At 52.4% G+C, this 25997-nt stretch overlaps 1 protein-coding gene across 3 annotated transcripts in view; it reads right to left on the minus strand.

Moving 5' to 3' along the window:
- The window catches only part of LAPTM5 (lysosomal protein transmembrane 5), a 28942-nt gene extending 20989 nt beyond the window's left edge, over positions 1 to 7953 (minus strand). The window contains exons 1-2 of one of the 3 annotated variants that reach the window (XM_012440124.2): positions 7868 to 7953; positions 4651 to 4787 (exon numbers count right to left, since the gene is read on the minus strand). In XM_012440124.2, the coding sequence (XP_012295547.2) occupies positions 4651 to 4787; positions 7868 to 7932 (202 nt within the window). In that variant the 5' untranslated portion in view covers positions 7933 to 7953. Of the gene's footprint in view, positions 1 to 4650; positions 4834 to 7867 lie in introns of those variants that run through there. The other 2 variants (XM_012440125.2, XM_012440123.2) reach the window with 2 other exon arrangements.
- Positions 7954 to 25997: the final 18044 nt, after the last annotated feature.

The raw sequence follows: 25997 nt of genomic DNA on the forward strand, positions 1-25997 counted from the left end.
GCGCAGTGACTTCCTCCTGAAACATACAGCGCAGGAAGGAGGGAAACACAGTAACTTTACAAGGGAGCAACCTCAGCCGGGGCTCAGCGTCACCAGCAACAGTGGCGAGTCAAGCTGGCAGAACCTTTTCTTAGTACGATGTTCTGAGACTGGCATGTCACCTCTGTGGTCTTCCTCCCGAAAGCACGTTCCCAGTCTAATCATGAGAAAACCGCCAGGGGTCCCGGCTGAGGAGCGTTTGACACAATGCCTGACACCTACTCCTCGAACTGTCAAGATTATCAAAAACAAGACAAATCTGAGAAGCTATCATACCGAGGGGAACCTAAGGAAGCATGAAGACTAAATGCAACGCGGCACCTTGGATGCAATCTTGGAACAGAAAAAGGATGTAGGAGGAAAGCTGGGGAAATAGGGGCAAAGCGTGGACTTTAGTTCGTAACAGCCCGTGAATATTCATCGGCCCATTGCGACACACGTACCGCACTAACGTTGAGATGTTAGCAATAGAGGAACCAGGCACCGGGGACACAAGAACTATCTGTACTGTGTTTGCAGTGTTTTCGTAAATCTAAACCCGTTCTGAGTACGTGCTCATTGTACCGAATATGGAAAATACAAAAAACTAAAAGAAATAGAGCTTTCGCCATCCTAGAGCCCAGACGCAGCCACATTTCCTCCTGGCCTTGTTCTGACGTATCCTGTTTCTACACTGTTGAAATCATAGCAGGTGTTAAGTTTTTTAACCCAGACAATGCATTTCTAACAGTGGAATTCCAGGCGCCCTGGGGAAGAGGGGTCAGGGAGGGAGAGATTGCTGGGCAAAAGGGTCTTCTGGGGTTGCCCACTTTCTGCCATTGACTTAGGACATGCTTCAGGTTGACAAAAAGCCAGGACCCAAGAGACCAATTTAAGAAATTTCTCTAGGCTGGACTCTGTGGCTTATGCCTGTAATCCCAATGCATTGGGAGGCCAAGGCAGGAGGATCACTTGAGGCAGAGAGTTTGAGGCCAACCTGGGCAACATAGTGAGACCCCCATCTCTACAAACAATATATTAAAAATTAGCTGGGCATGGTGGCGTGCGCCTGTGATCTTAGCTACTCAGGAAGCTGAGGGGGGAGGATCCCTTGAACCCAGGAGTTCAAGGCTGCAGTGAGCTGTGATGGCACCACTGCATTCCAGCCTGAGTGACAGAGTAAGATCCCATCTCTTAAAAACAAAAGCAACAAAAGATGGGCAAGTTACTGAACTTTGGAAAAAAGAATAAATTTTTTAAAAAGAAACAAAGTTTACTGGCTTCCCAAAGTATGCAAGTTTGAACGACCCAGAGAACCCTCTACACAAACCCAGTGACATCCCGAGGAAGGCCCCCAAGCCCAAAGCCACGGATCAGGCTTCCTTCATTGGACAGGAAAGCGTCCTCCTATAATAACGCCCCCAGACTCAATAGAGCGTGGCACTGTCTCAGGATGACAAGGGCCCAATTTAACCCTCCCCAGAGGTGTCAAGTCCACAAATAGCTCAGAATGTGCAGAGTCGTCACCCATGGCTGGGTCCAGATGACAGCCAGCATGGGCAATTGACACATCTGGACCACAGCATCTTTTTTTCCATCCAGATGCTCAAAGTCCTGTCAGCACACCTGTTACCAACTGCTAGGCTCTGGGAAAACCCCCAGGTCCTGCCCTTTCTGGGAAGGAGAGAGGACTCTTTTGGGGGCGGAGCAGGAAGGTAACCCCCAACTGGAGTCAATCGAGGACCACAGCCTGGAGATAACCTGGGCTGAGCACACAGCTTGCAGGACACCCCTCTGTTCTTATGCCTTCTCCTGCTCTAGAATATCTCATCACTCATAGGCATTGGTTCTCAACTGGGAGAGGCTGGGCCCTGTAACTAGAGACATTTCTGGTTATCACAACTGGCAGGGTGGGGAGAGGGACAGTGCTGCTCGTATCTAGTGGGTAGAGAATAAAGATACTGCTGAACTTCCTCTAGCGCATTATTCAGTCCCCCACGGCAAAGAATTATGCAGCACAAAATATCAATGGCGCACTACAGGGAAGGTCCAAATTCTTAGCCTGTCACTTAAAACCTATATCACTTCCTCCCCAAACTCCAGGTTGGTCTCTTTTATGTCCCTATACAAGCCAAAAACATACACCGTCGTTCACCTGTTTCTCTTCCCCTTCCATCCTGCCCACAGTCAAACTCTCCCTCCTGCACCACCTCCAAGAAGTCTTCTCTGATTGCTTGGGCCCGCACATTCTTCAGCTCTGTGAGCAGGGACCGTATCTCACAACACTATTTACAGTTGAGGACATCGGATGGCACAATCAACAAGAAAACCTTACAGCCCCACAGTGCAGAGTTTGCAGGGCAGCCTCTGGGTCTACACAGCCTGCAAATGGATTCAACTTGGCCAGCACAGAGATTTTTTTTCTACCATGCATCAATCGCTAGCATTGAAACATCAGAAGATGTGACACAAAAGCCTGCTCCTAGCCCGGCGCAGTGGCTCACCCCTGTAATCCCAGCACTTTGGGAGGCCAAGGCGGGCAGATCACCTGAGGTCAGGAGTTCCAGACCAGCCTGTCCAACATGGAGAAACCCCGTCTCTACTAAAAATACAAAACTAGCTGGGCATAGTGGCTCACACCTGTAGTCCCAGCTACTCAGGAGGCTGAGGCAGGAGAATCGCTTGAACCCGGGAGGCAGAGGTTGCGGTGAGCTGAGATCGTGCCATCACACTTCAGCCTGGGCAACAAGAGCAAAACTCCGTCTCAAAAATAATAATAATAATAAGCCTGCTCCTTATTCTCTAAACATCAGAAGAGTGGCCACCAGGACCCACAATCCTTCGTGGCAACAATCAGCAAAAACAGAGAACAGCCACAAAGTGTGCCAAGCAAGGGATCCCAAGTTCACTGCAGGCCCATCTGCCCCCTGCTGTCACTCACATGTCCTGCCTGGACCCTGGAGGCGTCAGAGCTGGAGACCTCTGAGGCAGTTAACATCACCTCACCCCTGACTGTATAAAAGGGAAACTGAGGCCCAGAGAGAGGTTTGTCCAAGGTCACACAGCCAATTAGTGGCAGAGCTAGGGTGAGGACCCAGGGACTTGCTACATGTGAGATGTCCCTGCGTGCCACACTGTCCTCCCAAGAATGCTGCATAGTCTCAGAGCTTAAAGTCCTCAAAGACAGGGTACAGGGACACCCAAAGAGTGATTTGCTTCTCTCAGCTCTTGCCCTGGCGGGAGCTGGAAAAAACAACCTCTGAGTTGCTCCTGTCAAAACTAGAGTCCTTGAATCTGACAGCTTGACTCCAAGAATGCTGACAGCAGGTGCCATGTCTGATGCACAACGAATAATAAAGTACTCACCTGTGCGTCAGGCACAGTTCTGAATGTTTTGTATATATCAACTCCCTGAGCCTCACAACATACCCTATCAGACGGGTATGATTATTCACAGCCCCATTTTTTTTTAATGAGAAAACTGAGGCTCAGAGAGGTTAAGTAAGTCACCCAAGGCTGCACAGCTGGGAAGTAGGGAAGCCAGGATTTACATGCAGGAGTCCGGATCCAGAGGCTGTGTGCTAACCATTGAACAGCATCACCCCCTTGAAGGCTGGGCTCTTGCCACAGCTCTGCCTGCTTTGCCTGTGACAGGAAGCAGAGGCAGGCAGGTCTAAGTTTACAGCCACCACTGCAGGATGGTGATCTAGGCTCATTTTGAGGAAGATCTTCCAGACTCATGAGAAAACTGTTAACTACAGGCCCTGAGTCACCCCAGGAGGAAGTTATCTGAGTCTGGGGGAGATGGGTTGGCCAGGAGTTTGGGGGCGGAGTGGGTCTAGGCAGGACAGAACAAGGACCCTGACCCTCAGCCACCCCAGGCAGAGGGCGAGCCCTGGCCCCAGGACTCTGTGACTTGCCCACAGCCACACTGTGAGTACCAGGAAAGGAGGAGCCAGTGACAGCTGCGACTTCAAGTTGCCCAAAGAGAGCCGGGCTGGGCGAGTTACCCTGATTATCAGCACCGGTCTGGAGTTCTCTTTGGTGGGCGGAAGGCCGTGGTTTGACTAAGCTGGAGGCTAAGAGGACTCGGCCCCTGCCTCCCCACTGGAAGCGCAAAGGGGAGCTGCCCATCTCTCGTCCCCCGGAGCGGCCCAGGGTCTGTCCGGGACCCAAGGGAAGAATCAGGGCTGTGTCTGCGGCCGACCGCACATCGTGGTCAAACAGTCACAGCCCACGTCCCTCTCAAGATCCCTGGCTTCCAAAGCACTTTCACATCTGCTGTTGGCTTTGCACACAAATAACCTTCCAGCTGCTACTGTCCCCCATCTCACAGAGGCAGAAACGGAGCCAGCCTCCGAGTGAATGTCAGTTACATTTGCCTGAAAAGGGGATTCCTGCTCCCCTACTGCTCACTCCTGCGGAGTCTCCCCAGGGTCCCCCCGCCATTTGACAGAGGAGGAAACTGAGACCCAGAGCAGGACAGGGATTTGCCCAGGGTCCCCCAGAGAGGTGGTGAGCAGGAGTTCTCTCATTTGCGGGGCTCCATAGATGAGGGGTCACCGCAGACACACATAACTCACTCACACAAGCACACACACACACACGCACACCCGGGGCCCACACACTCACCACATGGTAGATGGCCAGAGCAGTGGTGGCAATTCGGACGTTGAAGCAGCAGCAGGTCTGGCGGACGGCAGACGGGCGGGGGGCCATGATGCTGTCGTCCCCTCCTCTGAGGCTCTGCGGGGGAAAGAGCCTGGGGCCTGGAGCAGGGCAGAAAAGGGGAAGCTGCTGGCTGCCCTCCTCACTTCCTTCCTGCCCCTTAGACAGGCAGGGACAAGGTCGTCACAGCTGGGGCGGGGCAGCTGGGGAGGGGGAGCGGGGGCAGGGAGGCACCCTGCCTCAGAGCACCCCACCACCCTCTGCCATTCCCAGGAGGGGCCTCTGGGGAGGACGGACCCTAACGCCGCCATCAGGCCCTACTCTGCACCAGGGTGGGGGTTCCACCCTTTCACATGTCCTGCTTACTAGAAGCACACTGCCAACTTTGGAGGCCAGGACTGTTACCAAGCCCATTTCCAGATGAGGAAACAGCTGTCCAGAGAGGTCAAGGCACTTGCCCAGAATCACACAGTAGTTAGTACTGATGCAGGATCCAAACCCAGATCTGTCTGGCTACAAAAATAGCTATTGTTTAGGAGGCATTTCCTGCCTCTTCTAGCCATGCTCCTGGATTCACTCTTTTCATCCTCACCTCGATCCTTTGAGAGAGGTACTATTATGATCCCCATTTTATAGATGAAGAAACTGAGGCACAGAGAGGGGGAGTGATTCGTGCAAGGTCACACAGTTGGTCAATGAAGGTGCGAGGATTTTAACTGAGTCCGACTGGTGCTAGAAGCCGTCCTGGAGCTGCTGTTCTCTCTCCCACTTTCCCACCCCGAGCCACGAGCAGCATTTCTTCCTAAGCTATGAAGAGGCGTGCAGGGCTCCAGACTAGGACAGAGGAATAACCACTAAGCAAACCCATCAACTGCGTGCCAGGCCCTGGGCTAGGCTTCTCTTCCAGCTGGGTTAATAACTCTTCACAGCAATCTGTGAGACCCAAACCTCACTTTGAGGGCCTCAAGACCCCCTCCCATACTCACACAAAACCAGGGATTGCTTTCCCCCTTGATCTCTGGAAAAGTTGGAATTAATAAGCCACAACCATTAAGCAAGCTACCCTGGGATCTCTACTCCTTCCTCAGATGATAAATTACCCGTATTGCAATAAAGGAAGGGAATAGGAAGTACATGGAGCATTTCTGGAAGAAGCCCTGCTTTGCCCCACAGCTGAGCCCCTTTGCAATGCCAAGTGGAGAGCAGACAGGAACTGCCATGAAGCCCCGCCCTCCCAGAAGATCATGGAATTAGGATTGGACACTGCTGCAGCCCATCATTTCTGCCCCAGGAGAGGTTATAAAAAGTCCCTAAGCTCCTCCCACTTGGCAGGAGTTGCTCTGTTAAAGCCACAAAAGTTGGCCTGTGGACTTGATCAAACCATTCTCCATGGGTCAATGAGACCAAGGGGACTCTGCAAGCTTGGGGCTCCTGGGAAGCCTGGCCTATCCCTTCCTGACTTCATTTTCAAGCCTATTTCTGTTCCTTTATAAGCCTTGCTGAGGCCTGACATCATAGAAGGACGACACAGTGCAGTGGTTAAGAACTTTGGCTCCACAGGCCCTTAGCCTGGGATCTTCTGACTGGGTAGGCAGAGCAACAAAAGAAGTCCTCTTTTGTCTAAGAGTAGCAAGGCCAGAGGAACTGGAGATCAGGAAAGCAGGGGCCAGGAAAGCATAGCCTTAGGGCCTATGCTGGGGAGTCTGCATTTGAATGTGCACGGAAGCCACTTGATGATTTCACACCATAATAAATGATAGCCATTCATAACATTGTGATTTGGTGAAACCAGGACAGGTGCAGAGACAACTCCCAAAGAGAGGGATAAAACACACTGGTGGCATGTGGAATAATTATACGTGGTCTATGCATGAACATTTCTCATTTTTATGGTGATAAATTCATTTTAATGTGCATTATAAAAATATACATAACTAGCCCATGAATTCCATGATTTTCCATTTATAGGAGTAATATAAAGTCTCATTTTAAAAGAGATGGGATTTAAATAAAAAAGGCAGTAAGTCGACTTAACACATTAAGAAAGCCGCAGCCCAGCCATAAAAAAAGGATGAGTTCAAGTCCTTTGTAGGGACATGGATGAATCTGGAAACCATCACTCTCAGCAAACTGACACAAGAACAGAAAATCAAACACCACATGTTCTCACTCATAGGCGGGTGTTGAACAATGAGAACACATGGACACAGGGAGGGGAGCATCACACACTGGGGTCTGTCGGGGGGGAAATAGGGGAGGGACAGCAGGGGGTGGGGAGTTGGGGAGAGAGCATGGGGAGAAATGCCAGATATAGGTGATGGGGAGGAAGGCAGCAAAATCATACTGCCGTGTGTGTACCTATGCAACAATCTTGCATGTTCTTCACATGTACCCCAAAACCTAAAATGCAATTAAAAAAAAATTTTAAAAAATAAAGCTTGTAAAAAAAAAAAAAGAAAAGAAAAGAAAGCCACAGCTAAAAAGATAAAAAAAAAAAAAAAGAAAGAAAGCCACAGCCTAGGAGGGCACAGACATGGCAGACAGCCCTGGAGGTGGAGTGGGTGGCATCAGCTTGGGAATCCTGGGGCGTGGGGAATCCCAGCTCCTCACTTAGTAGCTGTGTGATCTCAGACAAAGCACTTGATCTCTCTGAACTGTTGTTTCCACCTCTGCAATATGGCCCAGGGGAGTGTTGGGAGGAACAGAAGCTGGCCTGGCAGGGCTGCGGTGAATGTGAAGTGAGGTCACGTGAACGCATCTGCTTGTTATCTCCCTTCCAGCCCCTCCCTGCTCCCCGATCTCACCCACACTCAGGCGGCCAAGAAGAGGCAGAGCCAGGATTGAAACCCTGATCTGTCTGATTCTGAGTCCTGGACCGATCACAAGTGGCATCCCCTCGGGCACTGCTTCCCTGGCAGAAACAGGAGTTCTGATGGAGTCATTTGTCCATCACCAGGTCACCCTCCAGCACACACTGGTCCCTTGGCAGAGGCCTCAGTCACTCCCTGTGGAATTCGAGCCTGAATCACTTTATTTTCATTCCTACCAAACCCCCAATGGAGAGGATGGCTGTCATCCCAAAGGTCAGACCCTTTGGTCAAAGCCACTGTGATAGGCAGAATAATCCTCCTCATGCCCCAAAAATTATCCACCCTAATCCCTGGAACCTGAGCATACATACACGGCCTTACATGGCAAAGAAACTTCACAGGTGCCATGAAATTCAGGATCTTGAGATGGGGACATTATCCTGGATTATCTGGAGGCCCTGAGGTCATCAAATGGGCCCCCGTAAGTGAAGGAAGATCCGAGTCAGAGAGAGACTGGAAGATGGCACACTCCCGGCTCTGCAGGTGGAGGAAGGACCACAAGCCAACGAGTGCAGGCGGCATCCGGAAACTGGAAAAGGCACGGGAATGGCTTCTCCTCTAAAGAAAAGGAATCACTTTGATTTTAGCTCAGTGAAACCCGTTTCTGACTTCTGGCCTCCAGAACCATAAGATGATAAATGTGTGTTGCTGTAGTCACTATGTTTCTGGTCTTTTATTACAGCAGCCACGGGGTACAGCTGCTCAGTGGAGGCCACAGCAGAGCCTGGGCCCCCTGTCGCTGGAGCCCAACACACTCCACTGAGACCTCAGTCCCCATCTGCACAAATGCAGCCCTTGCTTCCTTGCTGTGTGACCCTGGCCAAGTCGTGAACGTCCCTGAGCCTCAGTTTCCTCCTGCACAAGGTGGGGATCTTGATAATGCCCATCTCGTTTTCTGAACGTGCAGGTGGTAACACCACATAAGCTCACTATTTATACTCTGCTCTTTTCCGTTACAAACGATAAGTTTTGAGCTTCTTCAGATTGCTTCTCATACTCTCTTTGCTGAGTGGCAGAACTCTTGAAAACTTCAGACCCTCTGAACTCATCAAGATAAGGACAAAGAAAATGTTCCATGCTTCCGCAGCCACAGCAGGGCAGATACAAATCTACTTACAACACTGCGCTTGTCAATGTCATTTCTGGCGAAGAAGTCTTCTAAGACCCTCTCGATGGTTCCCAGATCCTAGAGAGTCGTCTTTGATCCTGCAAAGGTCTGTAATTCTGGCTGGTTATCCTGCTTAATAATTTGTTGCCATGGTATATTAATATTTAAACAGACAACTCTGTTTCCTCAAAGGCAGAATTACTTGTAAGCTTTCTTTGTTAAGTCAAAAGAACATCAGTGGAACTTCCCTCTTCACCCACATGCCTGGAGGTAAAAATAAAACCCACGACTCTGCTAGCTTTCATATTTAAACAAAGAGTTTGGGAGTCTTGTGTCCTTTCCATTAACCTAGATGAAGCACTTAGGAGGGGCAGGTCATGATGAGGACTGCACAGTGGGAGGTGTTTTGATCAGGATTATCACTATGATTCTTCCTGTCCCTTAAACCCTTTCTCAGCTGAGCCCCCCCAGCCCTAGCCAGCAGAGGAAGGCAGCAGAGAGGCACTGATCAGCTCCCGTAGACCCGAGGGGCCAGTGGTCTGCTGCAAGACACACAGCTGGTCCGGAGCAGAGCCAGGACACAGGTCCTCTTTGGGGACAGCTGCGTGGGAGGCATGTGAGTGGTGGTAGCCAAGGTAGCTCCAGGATCTCTTCTCCCGAGGGGCTTCTGGGTGCCCCCTGCAGCTTGCCCAGGCTGACGGTCAGTTTCCTGCCAGACCACTGGCCTGTGACTCCCTCCTGGCTGTGAGCCCCACCTCACTTCTACCTTGGAGGTTTGGGGCTAGAACCCCAAGGTCAAAGGCCTGAAAAATGTAAGAAGCGGCCCAGCATTCTCTCCTGTCTCCTGCCCTGAACCCAGCACTGTCACCAGGGCCAGGGCCTGCACATGAAACCCACAGGGTCCCTCCCTTACTCCCCTGCCTCTGAAAGGGGTCTAGGCCTTGAGGTCAGCCTGGAGGTTCAGCCTGGCAAGGTCAGCCTGGCAAGGACAGCCCACAGGCCTGGGGCCTGAGGACTACCAGACCTTCCGATGACCAGTCGCTCAGTCCAGTGGGCAGGCAGGGGACCCTGACTGTCTGCCAGACACTCCAAGGAGGCCTCCCTCAGCCAGGCAGTCCAGAGGTCCCTGGCTGCACCCAGGAGCACCATGACACCATATCCTAGTCTATTGCTGCCACAGGCTCTGCAGGCAGGAGGGGAGATGGGACCAGCAGGCAGAAGGGACACTGGCTGCAAAGCCTGCATACCCGAGCCAGCACCCTCCAGCTGAATATCAGCTCTGGGCACACCCCAGGACGGAACATTTCAGATCGCAGGTGCAGCCAGTGCTGTCCATGGGAAGATGGGAAAGCCAGCTCCCTCCTGGCTCTGGTCTCCACCCAGCCTCTGCCTCACTCCAAGCTGTAGAGTGAGGATGGTCATAGCGCATCCATAGCTGTGAGGACTAGGTAATTCCTTCCTAAGCAGCAGCCTCTGCCAGAGCCCCCTCCTCCCTGCTGCTGACTCTATCCTCAGGAAAAACTTCAGAGACCCAGGCACCTTAAGAAGTTGGTGGCTAGAATAGAACATCTGCCATTAAAATAAGCGTTATCTCTCCTTAGGGCGTTCCCCCAGCTAGGGGATTTTTATTTTAAAAAATAAAACAACCACCACCAAATAACAGTGATAGGCCCCACTGAAGACCGAGTCTGGGGTCAGGCTCTAGATGGTTAAAAAAAAAAGAAGCAAGGTAGAGAACTACGACATATGGTTCAGCAATGTGCTATTTAGTCGCTTCTAGGAAAGCTGCAACTTTGCTGATTTGAAAGGGATAGACTTCACAAGCACATGTCTTCTACCCATTGTCCAAACTCCCTTCTACCTTCTGGAAATGCAGGTGCAATGCCTGGAGCCACAGCAGCCATTTGGGGAGCATGAGGACAAAAACCATACCCTGAGGTAGAGAGGAGAGAGAGGAAGAGCCAGGATCCCAGATGGCATCAGGAAGCCTCTGCACCACTCCTGGACTTCCTGTCTCTGGACATCTTATAATGTGAAAATAAAAAAGGCCTGCCCAGGACTTCTGACTTCATCCCTGCAACAAGAGCCTTGTTTAGGTTCTCAGGAATAGCAGTGAACAAGATAGACAAGGTCCCTGGTCTCATGGAGGGAACATTCTAGTGGGGGAGGCAGTGAACAAGGACACACGTGAACAAGATCATCTCAGCAAGTGACAGCTCTCCGTCACATCCCCCTGCTACCTTCCTAGCCTGGCTTCTGGTCTTGATTGGAGCACAAAGTTGCTGTGGGGCTTCGGGATAGCCACTTCCCAACTCTCACCTCTGTTTTCCTGTCTGTAACATTAAGGAGGAGTCCAAAGCCACGCTGTCTGAGGCCTGGCCCCCCTCAGCCAGGCCCCAGCACCAGGCAGGTTACTCCAAGCAGCTGCACCGAGGCTGGACCCCCTCCAATGTCGCTGCCCTTGAATTCCTTGGCACTGGTAAACAGCTGGGTGGCCCTGGTCAGCCAGCCAGTCCTCCTGACTGCACCCCTCTCAAGGACGCCCATAAATCTTCAGCCAGCTACAGGCTGAAGAGCCCAATTGTGACTCCGGTTTCTCCTGCCAGTGCTGGGCACAGGGCAGCCCGAAGGGCCAGGCCATGAGGGGGCCATCCCTGCTGTTCTGGGGCCACCATCCCTATTCTGGGGACCTCAGCTGTGGCTAGCCCCTGCCCAGATCAGCCACTGAGTCTCAGCAGCCCTGCATGGCATGCACACATGCATGCACGCACACACACACACACACACACCTGCACCCATCATGCACACCATACATCTCAAACCGACCCCTCTGGATGTTGGCCCCTCCAGCCTCCCCATTGCCCAGCCAGAGACCACAGCAGAGCTTCCTCTCTCTCCTCAACCTCACTTCCACCTCCTCCCAGCCGCCAAGCCCTGTGGATTCCACTTCCCTCTCACCTCCCAAATCTTTCTGCATTCCTCCACCCCGACTGCCCAGTCCAATCCCCCGCCCCACCCCACACCTGAGACTTCGCTGTGGTGAAAGGCGGGGAGCAGAAGGAGAGGCTTCACCTGGACCAACCAGGCTTCAGGGGCTGCTGCCTGGGCCAGCCACACTGCTCCACCCAGCAGGGAAGGGGTTTCTTTGGCCCAGGGGCTTAGAGGGCTGGGATCTATAGGACCTGGGGCTCCGGGCCTCTGTCCTCCAACAAGTGGCCAAAGAGCAGGAGGTCTAGGCCACCAACAAATTCAGAATATAGATACATAGATAATTGTTTTCTTTGTTCTGAGTCAGGGTCCTGCGCTACAGTCACAGCTCACTGCAGCCTCGGCTTCCACAGCTTACGCAATCCTCCCTCTTCAACCTCCCAAGTAGCTGAAACCACAGGCATGCACCACCATGCCCAGCTAATATTTTTATCTTTTGTAGAAATGGGGTCTCACCATGCCTGGCTAATTTTGTTATATTGTAGAAATGGGGGTCTCAATTTGTTGACCAGGCTAGTCTCGAACTCCTGAGCTAAGAGATTCTCCCACCTCAGCCTCCCGAGGTTCTGGGGTTACAGGCATGAGCCACCACACCTAGCTATATATATACTTGAACAATTAAAACCTTTTGACAAATCAGGAGACCAGTTAGGCCATGCATGCGACTGACAGGTCTCACTGCCCGCAGAGCAGCTCTGCGGAGGTGCCTGGAGCCGCCACCTGTGCTTGTGAGGCTGCCCCACTCTGGGATGCATGTGTGGAGACCCTGTGGCCCTGCACACACCGGCCTTGTCAACAGGGAACTTGGGTCTGATCTGGCCTCATCCAGGGAGACAGTGTGGATACGCTAATCTGCCAGGCAACTGCATCATTCACTTACCCAAGCAGCATCAAGTATGTCTCGAGTGCCTGCTATGTGCCAGGCACTGTGCTAGGCCCTAGAGCCATGACCAAGACGTCCTGCTGCAGAGGCTGCCATCTGTACAGGGTGCCCGCCGGATCCCCTGTGCCCCGCTCCAGAAGTCCTCCAACCACAATCCCTCCCCAGTCCAGGCTGCCTTGGGGCTGGGTGAGGCTGGGGCCACAGGTGGCAGCCCCAAGGACTCCAGATGGGGAAGGCAGAGGCCAGTAATAGTCACAACGTGAGTGACAGCATCACAAGAGAAGCCTGGTAACAATGCCATCTCTTAGTCAAAAGCACGATCGAGATGACACCAGTGGGCTAAAAATAGCGAGCCCCTCTCTACGGAGGTATCGGGTGTAGGGGAAGTCCGCAGACCCTGAGGGGACAAACCTGGCTCACATCCCAGCTGTGCCCCTGGCAGGCTGTGTGACCAACAGCCAATCTCATCACCCTCGGCGGCTCCGGTTTTCTCAACTGTAAAATGGAGGTGACAATAAGTCAGCCCCTCTTGCAGAATTACTTTGAAGATTAAGATAACCATAAGAAAGTTGGACTGGACAGGTGGTCCCCAACCTGTCACCTTCCCCTTTGCCAACCATACTTCCGAATGGCTCATTCAGAACAAGCCCTGCCTGGCTCAAGAACTTTCAATGGTTCCCTATGGACTGCAGAGTCATAGCCAGACAACTGAGCCTTGGAATATTCCCACTAATCAGGTGCTGGCACTCTGTCTGAAGTTCTCCAGAGAAGCCAAGGCCTTCTTTGAAGCACAGCCCACATGCAGCACCTCTCCCGGGTCCCACGGAGCGGGGCAGCCAAGAGGACCGAGGCCTCTGCTAGTGCATTCTCCACCACCCAAGGATGCCTTGGCCAAGAAAGCTTAGGGGTACAAGGCCGGAAGGTATAAAGGCCTCACCAGCCTCAGCCCCACCCTACTCCCCCAAATACTGGAGGGAAGCGTGGGGGCGTTTGCGGTCGGAGAAGCATGCCATTTCCCATGGTGCTATCTGAGGCTGACATTTTCCACTCCACCTCGGCTGCTTTGCTAAGCAATGTGGTTGTCTCCCGCCTGGCGGGGGACAGCGGAGACGAACCTGCCCCAGAGGGGGTTCCCAGGGCTAGCAGAGGGTCATGGTGATGCCTGGGAAAGCTGAAGGGCAGCATGACAAAGCACAAATGTAACCCTGTGAGTGAGGCACTGTGTTGCCCCATTTTACAGCCTAAGAAACTGAGGATTGCTGAGAGTATTTAGATGTCCCGCTCAGGCATGAAATGCTGTATACTTCCCACCACACCACATGACCTCCTGATGCTGCATAGGACTGAACAGAATTCTGAGATATGTAAAATGAGAATAGATCTTCTCTGTCTCCCGTTCCTCTCCACCAACCCCTCAGGGATGCGTGAGATGTTCACATTCTCCCCCCTCCCTGTGGGTAAAGTCATATCCTTTCTGTCCACTTTTGAAAATTTATTTTTTAGTAGATAGCAAATGCACATGATACAAACTTGAAAATATACAAAAGGATATACAATGAAAAATAAGTACTCATCCAGCCCCTCCCAGTTACCCTGTTATTCTTACCTCGGACAAACACTATTACCTATTTTAGGGTGTTTCCTTCCAGAGATTTCTATGCATATGCATATACATTCAAATACATACCAGCATCACAAAGAGTAGCATACCTCTGAACCAGGTGTTCTTCACTTAATGTGTTCAGAGATTGTTCCATTTAATTTTTATTTTTGACGGCGGGGAGGGAGTTTCACTCTTGTTGCCCAGACTGGAGTGCAATGGCACAATCTCAGATCACTGCAACCTCTGCCTCCTGGAGTCAAGCGATTTGCTGCCTCAGTCTCCCAAGTAGGTAGGATTATAGGCGCCTGTGACCACATCCAGCTAATTTTTGTTTTTTGCTTTTTGGGTTTGGTTTTATCTGTTTTTTTTTTTTTTTTTTTGAGATGGAGTCTTGCCCTGTCACCCAGGCTGGAGTGCAGTGGTGCGATCTCAGCTCACTACAACCTCCACCTCCCGGGTTCAAGGGATTCTCCTGCTTCATCCTCCCAAGTAGTTAGGATTCTAGGTGCTTGCCACCACATCCGGCCAATTTTTATTATTTTTAGTAGAGACAGGGTTTCAACATGATGGTCAGCCTGGTCTCGAACTCCTAACCTCAGGCGATCCACCAGCCTCGGCCTCCCAAAGTACTGGGATTACAGGCATGAGCCACCTCGTCCAGCCTGTTCCATTTAACTACACGAAGAGTGTGCCCAGTCTGTATTTCGGCTGCACACTATTCCTTTGTGTGACTCTCTCATTATTAAATAAATTTTCATACACAGACATAGATTGTTTCCAGCCCTTTGCAATTACACTCGCTATAGCAATAAACACTGTTGTGTGTGTATCATTTTCACATGTGTGAGTACAATACACTTGGAAGTTAGATTCCTAAACACGGAATTACTAGGTTAAAGGGTATGAGCATTCCAGAGTTTTTCAATATCAGCAAATTGCCCTTCACAGAAGTTGTACCGGTTCACACTCCCAGCAGCAAGGTGAAAGACTGCCCCCATAGCCTCACCAACACAGTGAGGTATCAGACTTCTTAATCTTCGCTAATATGATAGATAAAAAGCGGTTTTCTTTGCAGTTCAGTTCTTTTTAGAAGGTTAAGAATATTTTCACATATTTCCTTTTTTAGAAACTGCCCAGATCCTTTGCCCACTTTTTTTTTCTAGTTGTTGGTCTAGTTCCTATTGACTTGCAGGTGTTCCTTAGATGGTAAGGAAATTCATCTTTTGCCTGTAGTGTAAGTCACAAGAATCCCTGGATTTGCTTATGGGATTTTTCACCATCTTTAAAAGGAACTTGAATTTGTTGATAATTTAATTTATAGTATCTGCTAAAGTGTCTGAGGTTTTTTTGTTTTGTTTTGTTTTGTTTTTTTGAAACGGAGTTTTACTCTTGTTGCCCAAGCTGGAGTGCAATGGCTCCATCTCGACTCACCACAACCTCTGTCTCCCGGGTTCAAGCAGTTCTCCTACCTCAGCCACCCCAGTAGCTAGGATTACAGGCATGCACCACCACGCCTGGCTAATTTTGTATTTTTAGTAGAAACCAGGTTTCTCCATGTTGGTCAGGCTGGTCTCAAACTCACAACCTCAGGTGATCCACCCGCCTAGGCCTCCCAAAGTGCTGGATTACAGGCGTGAGCCACTATGGCCAGCCAAAGTGTCTGATTATGAAAACTTTCCTCCATGGTTTTTGCTAATACTTTCATTCTGCTGCTTTTATTTTATTTTATTTATTTTTTAGATGGAGTCTTGCTCTGTCGCCAGGCTGGTGTGCAGTGGCACAATCTTGGCTCACTGCAACCTCCGCCTCCCAGGTTCAAGCAATTCCCTTGCCTCAGCCTCCCAAGTAGCTGGGACTACAGGCACATGCCACCACACCCAGCTAATTTTTTGTATTTTAATAGAGACGGGTTTTCACCATGTTAGCCAGGATGGTCTCGATCTCCTGACCTCATGATCCACCTGCCTTGGTCTCCCAAAGTGCTGGGATTACAGGCGTGAGCCGCCAAGCCCAGCCTGGACCTCACTCTCTTGTCTTACCTGGTTCAGTCCTCACAACAGCACAATCCAGTGACCCAGCAAAGCCAGATGACCCTCCGCTTTACAGATGAGAAAACCAACACTCTGAGACATTGAGCCATTTGCCCAAGATCCTGGAGACCAGATCCTAAGTGGCAGACTGGAACTCAAATGCTGGTCTAGGGTGAACAGAAGCAGCTTCTCAGCTTCTTCAAGGGTTGGAGAGGGCTGGGGAGGTTGGAGAGGGCTGGGGAGGTTGGAGAGGGCTGGGGAGGTTGGGTCGGGGTATGGACAGCAGTCGGTGGTCAGTGACTTTTGCTTGTGGCAGGAAGGAGAGGTGGGGGAAGCAGCTGGAGTTGGGAGATAGGAGGCTGAGGCAGCAGGGCCCACAGACAAGGCAGGAGGTGGGCAGGGGAGGGTGTGCACACCCCAGCAGTTGGCATGTAGATGAAATCGCAGACAGCCCGGCTGAAGGGCTGCACCAGGGACCACGTCACTCCCAGGCCTGATCGCTCCCTGCTTCTCGAGGCCACGTCTCACCACCAGGCCTTGCAGCAGCCATCAGGGTGCTTTCCTGGGCCTGGATGCTTCAGCCCCAGCCAGGCCTCCCTCTTCTCCAGGGTCAGGTGCAGTGGGCAGTGTGACACGGTGTGAGAGCTGGGGCTCTGTCCTGCTCTGTCTCAGGCCGGCTACACTTGAAAGCAATCATCCAGGCCTGCAGACACGGGGCTTGCTGGGACCAACACGGTCCCACCATCTTGTCATTGTTTTACTTTGAATGTCTTCATGCCAGGCACACAGTTTCCAGCTCTCCACAATCCCCGCCTCTCCCTATTGTCCCACAGCTGGTCACACCCCACGTTTACCTTCTCTATCTGGCCCCTGAAGAATTTCGGTTTTGAGGACCTAAACTAGCAGATGCACCGGAAGTCAAAGTTTGTAATTTTCAGGGAGAAGGAGTAAAGTCAGAGTTTGTAATTTTCAGGGAGAAGGAGTAAAGTCAGAGTTTGTAATTTTCAGGGAGAAGGAGTAAAGTCAGAGTTTGTAATTTTCAGGGAGAAGGAGTAAAGTCAGAGTTTGTAATTTTCAGGGAGAAGGAATCTTTGAGATCAAAGGGCCCAGAATGAAGCAGTAACATTCCCAGAGCCCCACTGCAGAGCTGGACAGAAACGGGACTAGAACACCTGACTCCCAGTCCAGTGCTTGCTGACCTGCCTTCTGCTGCTTCCCAGAAGCCACAGGGAGAAAAGCAGAAACACCTGACGGAAAAGAAGGGAGACTACACAGTTTGGGAGGCTGAGGCAAGAGGATCACTTGAGACTAGGGGTTCAAAACCAGCCTGGGCAACTTTGCAATACCCCATCTCTACAAAAAAAAATTAAGTTAGCCAGTATGGTAGAATGCAGCTGTAGGCCATCTACTCTGGAGGCTGAGGCAAGAGAATCCCTTGAGCCCAAGAGATCAAGCTTACAGTGAGCTATAATTGAACCACTGCACTCCAGCCTGGGCGACAGAGCAAGACCGTCTCCAGAAAAAAGGAATATAGAAAGGAGTGTGGTTCTGAGCACTGTGACCCAAGGCAAGTCCCTGCCCTGCCACCTGTGGGCCTCAGTTTCCCCATCCACACAGAAGGAGGCTGGTCCGACGACGGTGAGTGCTCCTGTGAGCGCCTGAGTCCACCTCTCCCTCCCAGAGGCCAAGGGGGGCGAACCACACGTTCCTCAGGCCTGTTTCACACCAGCTAATATTGACCCAGTGCTGTTTCCCTTGGCCCCGCACAGGGGCTATGTTTGCTCTGGCAGGACTCCAGCCTCACCTGCGCCCCTCTGGGCTTCGGCTGTGCTGCTGGCCGAGGCGGGAGAGGCCAGGTCAGGGGCGTGCACCTCATAGGCTAAGGGGCGAGGCAGAAACCACAAGGGGCCCAGGACACCATCCCAGGCCCCCCTTAAAGCTTCCAGTGTATTTAGAAAAAAAAAAAAAACTGCCCAACCTCAGCTTTAAAATTTCTGGTCTTTTTTTAATATTGTATTTCATAGATACACTTTTTTAACACACAGCTAACTTGCATGCATACACACACATACAATATGATAACTGGATGCCTCATTTGGGAGGCCGGTAAAAAGCTTAAAATCAGCCCCTCTGTTAGAGAAATGGTTGATTCCAGGGTCAGGCCAGGAAAAGAACAAGATGAGCCTAAAACGCCTTTTGTGCCAGAAAGTAAGGAAGAACTCAAGGCATGACAGGGACATCACTGGGGACAAGGAGCCGGCATGGAGGTCCCTCTGGGTTCTTCTGAGCATCAAAATAAACATCCACAGTAACACATCATCACCCGCTGAGAAAAAAACAGGAAACCGTGAGTTCAGGCTGATGTGAATAAATGAATGCATGACCAAAGTTTGGTGTGGAGGGGGCTACTCACGGGGTCTCAAAGTCCCGACCCAGCAAAATCATTTTCCACAATGAAGAGAAAAGAGTCACTCTGCAGTGGAGAAGCCGACCAAGGGAACCAAGTGGATTTCGTCCAGGGCAAATCAGAACCGTGAGCCACCTGCAGGGATGCAGGAGGAGAAGCAGTGTCTGTCTGTCATCAGCACTCTGAGGATGCCCCGCCTGATGTAGCCAAGAGGAGACAAACCCAACAGAAGGAACGTTCTCCAAAACCGGCCTGGAATCTCCAACAATGTCAAGGGCACAAAACCAAGACTCAACAAGGAGCTGTTCCAGGCTAAAGAGACAGATGACTCAATGGCTAGGACATTGAGGGAGGGACCTGGGATACCGTGTGAGGATTGCTCCGGGATTTCCACATGGCATGTGTGTGTAGGAGAATGTCCTTGTTAGTGAGAAATAGACACAAGTATTCAGCAGGGGTAGAGCACTATGACAGCAACTTAGCCTCAACGACCAGGAGAAAAGTAGCTTTCCTACTGTACTGGCAATGTCCTTGTATGTTTGAGATCGTTAAAAAATCAGAAAGGAGATGGGGGCTTCAGAAATCTCAGGTCAGAGCCAAGATGCTCAGACAGGAGGCAGGAAGATGGAGTCTGCCTTGAAACATATCCTTCTCCTTTTTTTTTTCCTTTGGAGACAGGGTCTCGCTCTGTCACCCAGACTGGAGTGCAGTGGTGCGATCACAGCTCACTGCAACCTTGACTTCCTGGGCTCAAGCAATCCTCCTGCCTCAGCCTCCTGAGTAGCTGGGACCACAGGCATGAACCACCACGCCCAGTTAATTATTGTATTTTTTGTAGAGATGGGAGTCTCACTTTGTTGTCCAGGCTGGTCTCAAACTCCTGGGCTCAAGTGATCCTCCACCTCAGCCTCCCAAAGTGCTGGGACCACAGACGTGAACCACCACGCCCAGTTAATTATTGTATTTTTTTTAGAGATGGGGTCTCACTATGTTGGCCAGGCTGGTCTCAAACTCCTGGCCTCCAGTAATCCTCCTGCCTCGGCCTCCCAAAGTGCTGGGATTAGAGGCATGAGCCACTGTACCTGGCCTGTCCTTCTCCTTTCAAAGCACCCCAGCAAAGGAAATGACAGGGAACAAGCCCTCCCTGAGCCACACGGGAGCAGAGCAGCCAAGCCCTGGTAGCTCCCCGCACTGATGTTTCTCTTCCCCCTCACTCAGGCTCTCTGAGGCTTCCCAGGGGTTCTCAGCACCGAACTCAGGTTCGGTTTGGCTGAGTCTGCCTCTGACCTGCTGGGCGACCTGAAGCAGGTCACTTAACCTCTCTGTTTGCTGTTCCGTGGGAGGGACACCCCTGCCCCACGCCCTGAGCAGGCCTGGACTTGAGGATGCTTCACTCACTAGAGGATTGGAAAAGAGCCAGGCTGGCTCCGAGGGGGCAGTGAGACCTTCTCCGACCCTCCCAGGCGAGCTACCTTGGAGACAGAAGGCAGCTGGGCATGAGCCTCTGGCTGGGGGGTAAAGCAGTGGGAAAGAGGGAGTGGGACCCCCAGGCCCCCAGACACTCAGCCAGAGCCAACCCCGAGTGCCCTGAAGCACTTCTCAGTGGAAAAATCACAGGGCGGTTTTGCCCACGCTGGGCTGTGTGCCCGCGGTAGGCCGGCAGGGTCACGGTCTTCTCCCCGTCTCCAGCTGCACCGCATGCCCTGTCACATGCAGGGAGGCCTCCCAGAGGGGTGACATTGGGATTGCTATGTTTACCTTTATTTTTATTTTTCTTCAGTTCAGGATGCCCCTGCCTGGCCCAGAAACCACACTGCCATGAATAGGTCAGGACATTTTACCATCCTCTGCCCACTCCACCCAGCCTGGGGCAGGGGATGGGGGTACAAATGCCGGATTCCGGCTACTGAACAGCCACAGAGCCCAGCAGGGCCGTAAACGAGGCTGGGTGGGGTTTCCAGGCCCACTCGGTGGGGCCCGTTTATTTGGACGAGGGTAGAGAGCGCTGACCGGAGTGCCTCAAAATAACTCACGTGGCCCAGGCTGGGAGCCAGTCCCTCCGTGGAAAATTTAAATGAATTCTTCACAGTTGCAAGGCCCAAGTCCCCAGACGGCCCACCCAGAATCACCAGAATCACCAGATCACCGTGGCCCTGATGATTCCAGAAGCCCAAGAATGTTCTGGAAGCCCAAGGACGGACGCCATAGTCGGTCTCAGGGCTTCCTCACACAGCCAGAGGTCATGATACATTCAGAGAAGGATGATCCAGTCGTCAACTGCTCAGCCCCTCAGGACGCTGGTGCTGGAAGGGCCCCTGCCAGCCAGGCTGGCTGGTCCTCGTGGACATCGTGCTCTGGACGAAGGGCTGGCCTGGCTTTCACTCAGCCCCCAGGAGCCTCTTCTGGGAGCATCCTCCCCTCCTTATCTGGAGATGCTGAAGCTCACGGTCAGCTCCTCCTTCAAGGACACAGACAGGTGGCAGCCAGTGCCTGAGTCACAGTGACCGGTGAGGCTGCAGATGCGTGGCAGGGAGAGCAGCTGGGGAGGGGTGAGGGAAGCTGAAGTGGGGAGGGAGGGAGGGAGTCTGAGGGAAGGGGTGGGAATGGACCCCGAGGAGCATGAGGTCAGCAGCAAAGGGTTAAAGAAATGCACTCTCAGCCCAACACAGTGGTTCACGCCTATAATCCCAGCACTTTGGGAGGCCGAGGCAGGTGGATCACCTGAGGTCAGGAGTTCGAGACCAGCCTGGCCAACATAGTGAAGCCCCATCTCTACTAAAATACAAAAAATTAATTGGGCGTGATGCTGCCTGTCTGTAGTCCCAGCTACTCAGGAGGCTGAGGCACGAGAATCACTTGAACCTAGGAGGTAGAAGTAGCAGTGAGCCAAGATGGTGCTACTCCCACTCCAGCATGACAGTGAGACGGGATGGGGTGGGAAGGGAGGGGAGCAGAGGGGAGGGGAGAGGAAGGGAGGAGAAGCGGGGGGAGAGGGGAGGGGAGGGAAGGGAGGAGAGGGGAGGGGAGGGAAGGGAGGAGAGGGGAGGGGAGAGGAAGGGAGGAGAAGAGGGGAGGGGAGGAGAGGAGAGGGAAGGGAAGCATTCTCACTGGGGCCCAAGGGCAGCCAACAGGGTTGGACAGAGGAGACCAGACTTGACCTAGGAAAGGGGGGTCAAGATCTACAAACAGCACAGGCAAAGGTAAGAGGTGGGAATGAGGATACCCTACACAGACCCTCAGACCAAGGAGAACGCAACGCCCAGCATCTCATCTCACAGCAAAAAAGCCACCCCTGGCCGCTCGGTGGGAAAGAAGAGGCTGAGCCGGGGCTGGAGCCCTCGCCCCTGGTCCTCAACCCCATGCCCTTTCCATGACCCGAGGCTGCCCACCAAGAGGCCTGGAGGAATCCGGAGCAGGCCCAGGGACTCCCCCTGCCCCGCTGCACCCTGCACTTGGTCATATCGTGTGGGTGGGGGCCTCGGATGCCTGGAGGAGTCCGGAGCAGGCCCAAGGACTCCCCCTGCCCCCCTGCACCCTGCACTTAGTCATATCGTGTGGGTGGGGGCCTCGGATGGGAAGGAGCTGCGCCTTGGGAATTTCTTTTCCCCAAACTCCTCAGGGAGGAAAGAGCCTGGGGTCCTTGGAGGAACTTGGGCTTCAGAGTCAGACGCATGGAGTCAGACTCCAGACCACATGGTGGTTTGCTAAAGGTCGTGACCAACTCTGCTCTTGCCCGCCACATGCCAGCATCTCATTTAATGCTCCAAACATCCTGTGAGGACGTGGTGCATCATTCCCATTTTACTGATGAGTGGACTGACGTGCAGAGGTTAAGATGCTTGTCCAAGGTCACACATGAGCCTCTGGTTGGGGAAAAACGCAGTGGGAAAGAGGTGGGGGCAGGACCTCTCTGCAGCTATTCCGTGGCCCATCCAGGAACTCAGCCCAGGATGCCTGACCCTACAGTTGTCACCAAATGCTTCCATTTCCACTCTATCTTGAGCAAGTCACTGACCCACCCCCAGGCCTCCGTTTCCTCACAGCCACAGCAACTCCTACCTTGGGGAGTTGGAGAGGAGTCGATGAATTAATGGCTGAGTGTGTATTTCGTGGCAGCCACCTTGCCTTTTTTCAGCCAGGCAGCAGACTGACCCCAAAGCCCCCTCCCCTTCATCTTTCTCAGGGGCCCTGGCACCCAGGACAAGGTCCCAGCCCTTCTGGCCCAGCAGAGCGAGGGACCAGGAGAACTGAGGCCACTCTGGGGCCTTGGTAAGGGCAGAGGGCCAGGCAGCTATGGGAACACAGGTCCACTTCATCCTCCTGCTCAGCAGGCTGGATCCTCCCTGTCCCCCAGGGGCCCATTGGGGACTTGGGGTTTTCATGCATTTTATTAGCATAAATTAGCAGCTGTCAGCAGGAGGGAGGAATGCAGCATTCCAAGGGCCCAGTCTTGTTTTTGGAAACCTTATCGAGTTCTGCTGAGGGCTTGCCTTGTTCACTGGCCACTGGATGGCCGACTGGTGTTTGTGTACCCAAGCAGAGGCCCACCCCCACCCCTGGTGAGCCCCCGGCCCCCAGCCTCCGTTCCAAGGATAATACAGAGGAAAAGAGCCTGGTGCGGGTGGCAGAGGGATGAGGGGGGATCCGGCCAGACTCCCCACCCTCCTCCCACTTCACACCTCTCACCCGAGCTCCCTCCACACTGAGACAGCCGTCTGTGCAAGCTGGTGGGGCTGAAGGGCCCAACGGCCCCCTCCAGTTTTCCCAGCTAGGGAGCAGTGGCCATTGGACCTTCCTACGCTGGGGCTGTGTCCACAGAGAACTTTCAACAGGACGGCACGATCCCGGTTCCTTGGGGATAAAGCTGGTCTGCCCTGATTTTCCAAGGAAAGCGAAGAACATCTAGTCCACAAGCCCTACTGTGTGCCAAGCCCAGGAAGGGGTGACCTCTTTGTCATCCAAGAATCCCACAAGTGCTGGAGGGAACAGCCCTTCCCTTCTGCTTCTGATAACGCCACAGCCTTCCTCTAGGTGAACTAGAGCCTGTGCTTTCGAACCAGAATGGGTTCAAATCCCACCACTCACCAGCTGTGTGCCTCTCTGCCTCAGTTGCCTCCCTGTAGAATGGGACCCTGGTTGTAAGAATTAAATGAATTTGTGCATTCAACATGCTGAGAACAGCACTGGCACATGGTAAGTGACGCGTTAGCTATGACTGATCGCCTTGACCCCACTCCAAGTGGTTCTGGTGAGACTGCTCATCAGGACCCCGCTCCCAACCACAGGGCAGACATGTAACCTAGATCAGCCAGTTAGGATGCCTCATCTCCAATTGGCCAAGTGATTGGTCCAGGAATAGATAAGGCCAGCCAACCAGACTCTTCCTGGGATTTTATATTTGGCTGTTAGTGGAAAAGCTCTCTCTTTCTCTAGGGTGAAAAGCTGGAAAGATGTAAGCCCAATGCTCCCTGTGGCCCTGCCCTCCTTTCTTCACTCACCACATCAAGGAAGCATGCCCACAGGAGGAGAGAGTGAGGCTACGAACCCAGAGACGAGCAGAGCCCAGAGAGATGGAGAGGCAGACTGAGAAACCAAGAATAAATAACTGACAGAGGATAACCCCGCTACTTCCATCCCTGAAGCCAGCTGCACCCAGGTCTTCTCTTTGACCCAAGACATTTCCTTTCACTGTTAAAATCCGGAATCATCCAAGGTTTATTATCTCTATTGCACATATGAGAAACCTGAGGCTCAGGGAGGTGGAGTGATCGGCCCTTGGGGGCAGAGCTAGTAAGTGGTGGAGCCAAAGGCAGGCCGCCTGGCCGCAGAGTCCAAGGAGAGAGGGGAGGCGGGCAGCTCTGCATCCTCCTCGTCTCCCTGGCCCTGCCCAGACTGCACATAAGCCTTTGTTTGAATGGCCACCTGGAGCAGAAGGAGAAGCTGGGTTTGAACTCCCGCTCTGTTGTTTTCTGGCTATGTGAGCTATGAGCAACTCACTTCCCTTCTCTGAGCCCAGTTTCCTCATCTGTAACATGGGGATGCTATTCCTTATTTCCCTATGCTGGCATAAAGTAAAATGTCCTATTGGAAGCACCCAGCACATAATTAGCACCCAGTAAATGTTCCTTTTTCCATTCCCCAAAACAGCAGCATCGTCTCCAGGAAGCCAAAATGCCCGGCTTGCAGGGCTCCCGATGGGTCCTCAAAGCAGCAGCGGGAGCCCCCAGTTCCGAGATGGGAGACAGGCTCAGAGTGGTTCAGCAATATACCCAAGGTCACACGGCTTGTTAATGGGACCTCTCCCACTGAGTCCCTGCCGCGTGGTTGTCTGCAGTCAGGGGCTGGGGAGTGGGTTGGGGGTGAGGAGAGCAAAATGGGGATAGAGTAAGCGGTTTGGACTGAGGGAGCCTGAGCCCGCTGATCTGTCCTCCCCACCCTCAAGCCCAGGCTAGACTCCGAGTCCTGGGTTAAGGACGCCCCCTGCTGACCACGTAGGGAACTCCATCCCGGGCACCTGATAAATCCCAGAGAAGGCACCATCACATGGGCAGGGCAGGAGCTTAGCGCTCAGACTCCCTGCTACTTAGGGCAGTGACTGCACCTCTCTGAACCTCGGTTTTCTCATCTGCCAAATGGGGATAATAATAATAAGATAAATGAAATAATGCTGCAAAGTGCCTAGCACAACGCTGAGATACCACTCCACCTCCAACAGGATGGCATTTTTTTGAGGCAGGATCTCACCCTGTTGCTCAGGCTGGAGTGCAGTGACACGATCACAGATCACTGCAGCCTCCACTTCCTGGGCTCGAGCGTCCTCCCACCTCAGTGTCCCCAGTAGCTGGGACTACAGGCGTGCGCCACCACACCCAGTTAACCTGTGTTTGCTTGTTTTTTGTTTGTCTGTCTGTTTTTGTAGGGACAGGGTCTCACTATGCTACCCAGGCTGTTCTCAAATTCCTGAGCTTAAGTGATCCTCTTGCCTCAGCCCCCCAAATTGCTGGGATTATGGGCATGAGCCACTGCACCTGGCCATCTGTTATTTTTTTCTAAGACAGAAAATAACAAGTGTTCGTGAGAAAGTGGAGAAATTGGAACCCTTGTACATTGCTGGCAGGACTGTAAAATGGTAGAGCCACCGTGGGAGTACAATATGGCAGTCCTTCAAAATTAAACTAGAGTTATCATATGACCCAGGAATTCTACTTCCGTGTATGTACCCAAGAGAACTGAAACAGGAACTTGAACAGATATTTGTTCAGCCCAACGTTCATAGCAGCATTATTCACAGTAGTCAAAAGGTGGAGGCAACCCACGCGTCCATCCATGGATGAACAGATACACAAAATGTGATAAAGGCACCCCATGGTATATTATTCAGCCTTACAAATGAAGGAAATTCTGACACATGCTACAACGTGG

This window comes from Aotus nancymaae, unplaced genomic scaffold, assembly GCF_030222135.1.
Source record: "Aotus nancymaae isolate 86718 unplaced genomic scaffold, 86718_ANA_hifiasm-v0.15.2.pri h1tg000053l, whole genome shotgun sequence".
In the NCBI taxonomy this organism is placed as follows: domain Eukaryota; kingdom Metazoa; phylum Chordata; class Mammalia; order Primates; family Aotidae; genus Aotus; species Aotus nancymaae.